Raw genomic sequence first — 9578 nt, 5'->3', positions numbered from 1 at the left:
TGACAGCATGGAGGAGAGAAAAAACAAAGTGAATGTGGGTGGGGAGCAGAACGAGAAGATGTTGAGCACCCCCCCCCCCTGCGCAAGGTGGGGAGCTGGCCTCTCCAGGTGTTGAGGCCCCTCCCCTCGACCTTGGAGGCCCCAGGAGGGGCTGGGTTGCCCAACACCAGGATTTAGTCTCCCCACAGCGCTTTTGAGGCAGGGACCGGGGTCCTCTTCCCACTCCGACTGCTCAGCAGAAATCAAGGGGCCCATATTAGCTTCCCGGGGCTGCTGCAGCGAAGGAGTAAAACCTGCGTAGGCCAGGACGGTGGGAATGCATGTCACAGGGGAGGCTCCAGGGGTCCCAGGTCAGGTGTGGACCCCGTGGGGCAGGATCCTTCCCCACCTCCTCCAGCTTCCGGTCAGCGCTGCGCTGACCTCCACGCGGCATTCTCCCCACCTCCCACATCGTTTGAGGGTATCTGTCCCTATCCTAGGCCCTCCCTTATCAGGGACGAGGGCCCTTCCTACTCTGGCATCACCTCATCTTAACTGGACCTTCTGCAAAGACTGTTTCCAAATTAGGTCACTCAGGCCCTGGAGGTCAGGACTCCCAGCATGTCTTATCAGGGGACACAAGGCAACCTGTGACAGAGCCAAACCAGTGTCTGTCTCTGCTGCAGACCCACTCCAGACACTGCCACAGAGAAAGCGGGCCACACGGTCCCCGTGCAGGGGCGGGAAGGGGGGACTGGGGTGCAGGGGTACTCCAGCTGCAGGAGGGCCGCCTTGTTAAAGCAGAGGCAGGAGGGATGGGATCTAGGCCTGAGGACCGAGAGGGAGCATTGCTGTCACCAAGGAGGGCAGGGACAGCATGGAGTCCCCGGGAGGACAGCAGCCAGTGAGTGGGAGCAAACCCAGGGGCCAGCCAGGCAGTGGGCAGCTGCTGGTGGGGCCACGGGAGGCCAAGATGCGGGCATTTCAGCCTCTAGAGGGCCGGGCCCATCAGGGCTGCCATCCAGCGCTGTCTGGACCCACTGAGGCAGCTCAGCTGTCTGGACTGGGGGCTGCTCTGGGCAGACATGGCTGTGGACATATAGGGCTGGGCCGGGGGGCAGGCCCGGTCTCCGCTGCCTTTCTTCTCTACCTCAGCCTAGCCTGGCCGCACATACAGCAGGCCTGCTTGCTATGTGGGACCTGGTGTCCTGGAGTTCAGGACAGACGTGGGGCAGTTGGGAAGGCCCCATGTCCCCAGCCAGGCCCTGTGAGCTCTGCAAGGCCCTGCCCCTCTTCCATGGCCATTTCCACCCCACGGCAACTCCCCCTCCCCGACCTGGGTGCCCTCAAAGCAAAATCCCTTCTGGGCCATGGCAGCCGCGGCCCTGTACGTCCTCTCTGCCACCCCCTCCCGACGTGGCTGGCGTCCTGGGCCCTATCCGTCTGCACATCTATATGCTCTGCCGCCTGTCAACTCAGGACCCTCCCCCTCGCTCCCTCTTTCATGCTCCCTTTCTCCCTGGTCCTCTTTCAGAGCTGATCCTGGTTGCCATGGAGACACTGCAGCGGGTACCAGGTGGCAGTTGGGGGCAGGGAGCGGCGCTGCCGCAGCCTCCACCGCTTCCAATGCCAGGCACTGGCTGGGGCTCATTTCGGGGGGCACTCGGGGCTTTCTAGGCCCCCTGCAGGCTTCTCCTTGACTGATGGGAGCGGGGACAGGGGAAGAGAGGGCGTGGGAGTGAGAATACGGCATGGGGGAGGGGGACTGGTGGCATCACAGCTAGGGAAGGGGAGGATGAAAGGTGAGAAAGTCAAGGTGAACTGCGGATGTTCTGGAGAGGGGCTGGGGTGAGCCGAACTCCAGCTCCCACTGCCTTGTGGAGACACAGGGTATGACCAGGCCAAGCCTTCCTTGGCCCTTTCGGTGGGAAGGACATGAGGGCCTGGCCTGGCCGGGGACAGAATGGCAGCCAGCCCAGAGGAGATGGAGGCGGGGGCTGGGAGGATGGAAATCCAGGGAGGCAGATACAGAGATGGAGAGGAAGAAAGATCAGAGACAGAAACAGACCCAGATGGAGGAAAACACTGAGGAACGTTGACAAGAGTTTACACGGTGCCAAGGTGCGGGGGAGTAGCCCTGAGGGTGGGGATTTGGGCCGTAGGAGCAAGGGGACAGAGAGCCCAAAGTCCCCATTACCATCTCTCCCTGCTCCCAACCCTCTCAACCCCCACCCCAAGCAGGATGCTGTTTCCATGGCAACCTGGCCAACCAAAAAGGGAGGGCTGGGGACTGCAGAGGAAATTTTCCACATCAGCAGCAAGGGAGGAGGATGTGATTCAGAAAAGGAACTGGCCCATACAGTGGGGGCCACTAGGGCCCCTGACATCCCAGGTCATTGTGCCCACTGCCTCCGGGATTCTCACCCCACTCCCACCCAGCAAACCTGCACCCTCCCCTCTGGGCCACTGTGGGGAAGGTTAGGAGAAGCTCAAGGGTCAAATGTCCAAAGATCAGTGGCTGCCCAGGCCTCCGGTGGAGGGGACCAGCCAGCCGCCAATGGAGCTCAGACCACAGGCCACCAGATTCAAGGCCATGGCCCTCGACAGGGCCCTCTGGAGGGTTGGGGTGGTGGGCTACGGTCGTCTGGGTGAGTTCCGGGCCGTCTGGGGTCTCTTCCCCAGGCCCGTTCTCGAAGCCTCCAAAGCCTCTGTGTCCTCCACAAACACACCTTTCGTGGATGTCTCTATCTGCACTCTGGCCGTCTGCATGTCTGCCTGAGCATCTTCCTTCCATTCCTGACTTCAGGGCCCCACCTCGCTCTGTGTACCCATTCCCTTCCCTCTGAGACTTTCCCTTTCCCCAGGACAGTCCTTGGTCTCCCATCTGCTGACTTGGGGACTGAAACTTGGCCTAGAACTTGTTTTCGTCCGGAATCGTGACCCAGGACAAACGGCGGGGAGCGTGCCCCCCTACCCACAGCTCCAGAACCTCACTGACCTTGGGGAGAAGTCAGTGACCTCTTCGTGAGAGGCTGGGGCTCCCTGAAGCTACTGCCATGGCCTCCCTGAGCTACTGTGTGATCTCAGAGGAGTCTCTTACCCTCTCTGAGCCTTGGTTCACCCAAATGAAAAATGGGACAAGCCCACACACCCTGTTTCCCCGTCCCAGGCCAGGGTAAAGAATGACAGGCTTCTACAGACCGTGGAAATCTGGGGAAGGGAAGCCTAATACCTCTCCAAGGCCCTCCCCCACTTCTCCCCTTTCCCAGGCACCCTGACCTTGTGGTGGAAGTGGCCCATCCCAAAATAATCTGTGAAACTGGGGCACACAGATCCTGCGCCATGCCGATCTCCTGGTGAGCCCCGCCCCTTCTGCCTCAGCTCTACCCGCCCCAAAGGAGGATCCACTCATCCCCTGACCTCAGCACCCTCACCTTCACCCTCCGCAGGTGGGATCCCCCTCAGCCCTGGCTGACCAGGCCACAGAGCAGCAGCTCCTGGAAGCCTCACGCCGCTGGAACCATGCAGTGTTCATGGCCCCGGGGGACCCTCTGGGGCAGTGAGGACATCACCAAATTGGATGCAGCGGGGGGCCTGCAGGTGAGGGTCTGTTGGGCTCCCCAGGAACCGGAGAAGGCCTGCAGAGACTCCTGGGGTCCCTAACCCTGGGTCCCACTTCCAGAGTCTCCGTGTCACTATAGCTACACATCCCGATGGCTTCCGGCTCGAAGGACCCCTGGCTGCAGTGCAGGGCAGCGTGCCCCGCACTGTGCTCTATGAAGGCACTGTCCGTGGGCTCTGCCCCTTAACCCCTCGCAACTCCAACACCATGGCAGCCGCTGCCCTAGCTGCCCCCAGTCTGGGATTTGACCGCGTGATTGGAGTGCTTGTGGCTGATCTCAGGTGAGCTAAGCTGAGTGGGGACTGAAGCTGGGGCCAGGGCAGCCGAACTGACCACTCTGTTTGCCCCAGCCTCACGGACATGCACGTGGTGGATGTGGAACTGAGTGGACCGCTGGGCCCCACAGGACGAAGCTTCACTGTGCACACCCACCGAGGGAACCCCGCCGAGCCAGGTGCTGTCACCGGCTCAGCCACTGTCACTGCATTCCGGCGCAGCCTCCTGGGTACGGGCAGGCCCTTCCCCGGTGCTGGTGGCCCCGGTCCCTGAGCCATGGGCTCTGGTTCTGCAGTTCCCAGTCTATCTCTGTTTGATCTCTGCGTCTCGACCTTCCACGCCATGCCTTTGCATCTCTCTCTCTGTCTCTGTCCATTCCCCGGGTCTCTCTCTGTCCTTCTCTCTAGGTTGCTGTCCTACTCTGGGTCCCAGTCCCTCCCTCCAGGTGTGTGTCCCTCATCTCTCCGTCGCCGCCTTTCATTCCCCGTGTCCCCCTCGCAGGCTGCTGCCAGCTCCCCCCCAGGCCGGGGATCCATCTCTGCTGAGAAGCCTTCACTAGAGCACACCCTCGGCTCATCCGCCGCCCCCGCAATTGCCACCGTCCCGCTGCTGCCCGGACCTCTGTCCTGTCTCAGTAAAGACTGGGACTTCTTCTCCCTGCACAGCTTGGTGTCGCTACCCACTTGTCACCCTTCTATGACGTCACGCCGCGTCCTCACGCGTGACGCACACTTCCCACCATATCGGGGGCAGGCGCACCCGGGAGCTAAACGTCCGGACGCTCTCGCGAGAGCGCACCCGCCTCATTTCCCAGAATGCTCTGAGCACCAGGGGGCGTAAGGCGCACGAAGGGCGGGGCCTCTGTATGGAACACTTCCGGGGTTCTCGGCCAGGGACGATCGAGGCTGCGTTCCCGCGTTCTCGCGGCACCAGCGGACTTCCCAATAACGTTGCCCAAACACTCTGTGCGAAGCAACAGCTCTCGCGGGGGCCGCCGGGAGTCGTAGTCCGGCACGAGGCGGCCGCCGGGAGCTGTAGTCCGTCCCGCCTGCCCAGTCAGCGCCGTGCCCCACACTCAGAGCCCGGAGCCGCCGCCCAAGGGGATGCGGGAGGCCCTGGTTCCGGCGAGCAGAGAGTCAGGAGGGGTGAGGGGCGTTCCTTGGTGACGGGCAAGCGCTGCGGTTGGGGTACCGGTTGGGGAAAGGGCTTGTTTTCCATCGTGTGCGGGGAGGGTGCCCTGCTGCCAGGCGAGAGGAAGAAAAATCCCTGTTTCATGACAAGGGAGGGGAGTCGTCTGTTGCTAGGCGACCAGAAGAGACCCTGTGTCTAGAGACTGGGGAGGAGAATTCCTCTGTTGCTAAGTAACCGGAGGAGAGACTTGTTACCTAGTGGGGTGGAGGGTTCGCTGTCGCTAGGTAACTAGAGAGGGATCCTGTTACCTGAGGGGGGTGTTTCTGTTGCTAGGTGACCGCCATAGGACCTTTTCACTTAGCGATGTGGTGAGGGTGGTCCTCTGTTGCTAGGTGAGCAGGAAAAGGAGCCTTTTCCTTAGGAATGGGGGATGGAGGTCCCCAGTTGTCAGAAGAGCCTCCCAGAGGAAGGTCAGGGCCACCCCAAGCCCCCACCCCAGTGGCGGTGCCCCCAGGGTCTGCCGACAGGGTGGACCACCAGATCCTGGTCCCCTGAGCCCCTTCTCCGTCTCCCAAGCAGGAGCCAAGGGCGGCATGTCCCAGGGCCCGCCCTCTGTGTACCACGAGCAGCAGCGCCTGGAGCTGTGTGCAGTCCACGCCCTCAACAACGTCCTCCAGCAGCGGCTCTTTAGCCAAGAGGCTGCAGATGAGATCTGCAAGAGGTGACCGTCTCCCACCCGCACCCCTAGAGAAGCAGGGCTCAAAGAGGCGGGCTGCCCACCTGGGTCGCAGAGAGGCAAGGGCGGAGCCCGGAGGCTGTCTGCTACCCTTCACTCGCCTGGGCTGGACCCTGGGTCTCAGAGATGGACATATTGCCTCCTACATCTGTCCATCCCCAGGGCCTCCAACTCACGCCTCAGCCTCTCTTATCCGGACCCTGGCCTCCACTTCCCCTCTGGCCTCCCAGCTCTTGGTTTTTCCCCTCCAGTCCACCCTGCATACACCCCAGGGCTACCGCTGCAGCTCCCCAGCACCCCTGGGAGAAGTCCCAAAGCTCACAGCCCGATAGCCAAGGCTCCATGTCCTCTTCTCCCCACCGACTTCAACTTCACATCTCACCGCTCCCTGAGAACCACATTGCCCCGCTGAGGTGGCGCTGGGCAGACCATCCTCTGTCAGGCACAGCTTCTCCCTTTGGAAGCCTGGAATGTTCCCCCTCACTGGTCAAGGGGGAACATCGCTTCTTTATGATCTCTCTGTCATATTCCCCACCCTCCCCACAGCCCGGGCCCTGGCTCAGGCCCCATCATCCCCTGGACCCTCAGCCTCCAGGCTCCAGTCCAGTCAAGCCTTATGTGTTCCTACACCCGGAGGTGATCTGTGTCCCCCTCTCTTGGCCAAAGCCCTCCTGTGGCTCCCCAGCGTCCTCAGGCTGAGTCGCAGTCCCTCAGACTGATTGTTGGCAAATTGACTCATCTTTGTCATTCAACAGAGAGGGCAGTCGACTCATGTCAGCCACGCTGGAGAACCAGAGACGTGTCCAATATGACCCCTGCCCTGAGGAGGCCAAGGAAACGTGCACGGGAAAATAATACAAATCTCCCCTGCTCTGGCCTCTCCCTCTGTCTTGCCCACCAAGGGCCCAGATGGAGAACAGACGTGTGGCTGTTCTGAGAGGCAAAGCCAGAGAGACGAGTGATGGCCGTGGCCCTCCTGGGCTGGGGGACAGCTGGAGGAAAGGCTGGGGCCGGGGCACAAGAGAGGTGGTTGGGGACAGGTGGCTGGGAAGAAGGAGGAGCTGAGGCTAGGAGGCCAGCAGGGACTGGGCCATGCGGGGCCTCAAAGGCCAGGCCGAGGGGCTGGGACTCTGTCTTGGGGTGACAGGGAGGGCTAGGAGCAGGAGAGGGACAGTCTCAGCACTGGGTGCAGAAAGGGTCCCCTGGATCCTGTGGGAGATGGACTGGCAGTGGGGACAGGACAGAAGGAGGAGGGCCAGGGGCAGCTGGTTGCAGGAGTTAAAGAGAAGGAAGGGTTCAAAAGGTGGGTGACACCCTGGGACTCTCCTGCTTCGTGGGGAGGCTGAGGCCCTCCCATGGGCCCTAACTCAGGCTTTGCCCTCCCCCCAACCAGGCTGGCCCCAGACTCCCGGCTGAACCCCCATCGCAGCCTCCTGGGCACCGGCAACTATGACGTCAACGTGATTATGGCTGCCCTGCAGGGGCTGGGCCTGGCCGCCGTGTGGTGGGACAGGAGGAGGTGCGACCCAGGGCACTGTATCACGTGCGCGGGGCTGGGCACCGCGGGCGCGGTGTAATGGCCATCAGCGTGAGACAAAGCAGGAGGAGGGGAACGGGCAGATCGGAAGGACAGAAAGGGAAATGGGCAGCAGGCGGGTGGGCGCTGGGAGGTGGGGTGAGAGGCCCAGACGATCAGTGGAGGAGCCGACAGGTGGATGATGGGTAAATTACTGATAACTGAGTGACCGACGGGATGGCGAATGGGAGGCTGGAATTGTTGAGAAGGCGGCGACCGGGTGACCGGGTGATAGGGCTGCACGAACGGACGGTTGGGTACGCAGCTGAGTGAAGCGTGGATGGATAGCGTCCAACCGCGTCAGCGGGCCGATGATGTTTCAGGTGAACAGTGGTCGGTGGCTGGTGGGAGGAGCGTGTGAGGATGATGCGCAGATCAGCGGCCGATGCGTGACGCGTGGGTGGGAGCCGGGGAGGCGGTGGTAGGAGGCCTGGGTGGGTGGATGGCGGTTGCTGTTGGTTGACTGAGGGCCTTTGATGGCTGAGTGGTGGATGACGGGCAGGTGGAGAGTGAGTCCGCGTGGGGTGGGCTGACCTGGGAGGGCCACACGCGATTAGCATGTCGAGCCCTGACCGTGGGACCCCCACGCCGACCCCACAGGCCCCTGTCGCAGCTGGCCCTGCCGCAGGTGCTGGGGCTGATCCTGAACCTGCCCTCGCCCGTGTCGCTGGGGCTGCTGTCGCTGCCACTGCGCCGGCGGCACTGGGTGGCCCTGCGTCAGGTGGATGGCATCTACTACAACCTGGACTCCAAGCTGCGGGCACCTGAGGCCCTGGGCGACGAGGACGGCGTCAGGTGAGGGCAGGCAACTGGGCCCCTCCCCTCAAGCGGCAGGGCCCCAGGCCTCAGCGTCCCTGTTCCCCCGCCTAGGGCCTTCCTGGCAGCCGCGCTGGCGCAGGGCCTGTGCGAGGTGCTGCTCGTGGTGACCAAGGAGGTGGAGGAGAAGGGTGCCTGGCTTCAGACGGACTGACCCGGGAGCGCGGGAGTCCCCCCTGCCCACCCGCGTGGCCCTGCGCTCTGCCTCTGTCTCCCACAGCAGGAAGGACCAGACCTGCACCCCATGGCGCCTGCCTTGGCACCAGCCCCGCCTCACCCCCTGCTCCCCAGCGCCACTGCTGCCTCAATAAATGCGAAGACGCCCTCTCGGCCTCTTCCTCAGTCTGACTAGGCCTGTCCAGTCGCTGCTGGGTCCCAGGGTGGCCCGGGTGGGCCCCGACACCTGCTCCTTGCTGCTTTGTAACCATCTGTGAGTCACAGCCCCTGAGCCTCAGCATCCTTCCTGCCCTCGTGAAGCCTGCATCCCGGTGACAGGGAGAGGCCAGCAGGGGGCCAATAGGTGCCACCAAGAGTGCTCAGTGGGATGAGTGCCATGGAGAAAGCAAGGCTTTCTCTCGTGATGGTCAGTTCTCGTCCATCAATTGCAGTGATGGCCCCCCAAAAATCCCCGTCCTAAACCCCAGAACCTGAGGATAGGCCAAGGGGAATGAAGGCCGTGGAGGGAATCGGGGCCACTGGGCAACTGACCTTGAGATAGGGAGAGGAGCCTAGAAAGGCGCTAAGGACCAGGGGCTTGAGAGCTGTGACACAGTGGCCTCAAGACAGAACAGCCCTCGACCCAGGAAGCGAGAGCTGCCTCTAGGTACAGACTGTCCCCCTGGGCCCTGCCCGCGCCTGGACTCTAGCCCAGTGACTCATTCTGGACTTCTGGGTGCTGCAGGTGTTTAAATAGTCAGTGTGTGTTTTAAGCCATGGACGTCCCTAGAGCAGCCAGTCATTAGGATGCACTTAGGGCAGTGGCCTCGCCTCCCGGAGGGAGGGGTCCAGGGGCAAGTCTACAGGAGAGGCAGGCCAGGCAGAGCAGCCAGAGCAGAGGCCCTGGGGCCTGCATGGGCCCCAAGTGGAGGGAGCCAGGGCAGGAGGGAAGGTGAAGAGGTGACCAAGGGTAGAGGGGGTGCCCAGGGCCCCCATCCGGTGTCTGTCCTTCCCCTCAGCCCGCGGGCCCTTCCTGCACTTCCTGTTCCACCAACCTTTCACAGGCCTCCTGAGCCCCAGCTCGGGGTCTGGCCTGTGTGGCCCTGATCCCATCCCCCCTACCCCTAGCTCTCAGGTGGGGAGGAAAACAAAGGAACAGAAGACCCCCTTGGGGGGACCTTGACAGTTCCTGGGGGCCACAGGAAGGTGAGGGGACCTAGGGACTGGCTCCAGAAGGCTGAAGGAGGCTCTCCAGAGAGCCAGTGGGAGGGGAGGGGAGGGTGTGT

The 9578-nt window shown here is 62.6% G+C and overlaps 2 protein-coding genes across 3 annotated transcripts; both read left to right on the top strand.

The window, feature by feature from the left end:
- The first annotated feature begins 2437 nt into the window (after positions 1 to 2437).
- Positions 2438 to 4525, top strand: ASPDH (aspartate dehydrogenase domain containing). The gene is given in 9 exon segments (XM_016125739.2): positions 2438 to 2627; positions 2844 to 2988; positions 3249 to 3306; positions 3309 to 3335; positions 3429 to 3518; positions 3520 to 3579; positions 3662 to 3882; positions 3952 to 4106; positions 4379 to 4525. Coding segments are annotated over 9 exon segments (948 nt in total). The 5' UTR covers positions 2438 to 2479; the 3' UTR covers positions 4423 to 4525.
- Positions 4526 to 4827: 302 nt separating this feature from the next.
- JOSD2 (Josephin domain containing 2) lies at positions 4828 to 8484 on the top strand. Of its 2 annotated transcripts, none has more exons than XM_016125769.2 (5): positions 4828 to 5064; positions 5588 to 5729; positions 7138 to 7263; positions 7921 to 8115; positions 8191 to 8484. In XM_016125769.2, exons 2-5 carry the CDS (start codon positions 5602 to 5604, stop codon positions 8288 to 8290), a joined length of 549 nt encoding a protein of 182 aa, XP_015981255.1. In that variant the 5' UTR covers positions 4828 to 5064; positions 5588 to 5601; the 3' UTR covers positions 8291 to 8484. The 2 variants fall into 2 exon arrangements, with proteins under 2 accessions (XP_015981255.1, XP_015981254.1); XM_016125768.2 differs by having other exon boundaries at positions 4833 to 5022.
- Positions 8485 to 9578: the final 1094 nt, after the last annotated feature.

This window comes from Rousettus aegyptiacus, unplaced genomic scaffold (assembly GCF_014176215.1).
Source record: "Rousettus aegyptiacus isolate mRouAeg1 unplaced genomic scaffold, mRouAeg1.p scaffold_m13_p_14, whole genome shotgun sequence".
In the NCBI taxonomy this organism is placed as follows: Eukaryota; Metazoa; Chordata; class Mammalia; order Chiroptera; family Pteropodidae; genus Rousettus; species Rousettus aegyptiacus.
This window is presented reverse-complemented; position numbering and strand designations above follow the sequence as displayed.

Bases quoted from the DNA above. Each gene is read 5' to 3' on its own strand.
- JOSD2 (XM_016125769.2), top strand. From the start codon at position 5,602: ATGTCCCAGGGCCCGCCCTCTGTGTACCACGAGCAGCAGCGCCTGGAG. The intron at 5,730-7,137 runs GTGACCGTCTCC...CCCCCCAACCAG, and splicing joins GCAGATGAGATCTGCAAGAG to GCTGGCCCCAGACTCCCGGC. The intron at 7,264-7,920 runs GTGCGACCCAGG...CCGACCCCACAG, and splicing joins GTGTGGTGGGACAGGAGGAG to GCCCCTGTCGCAGCTGGCCC.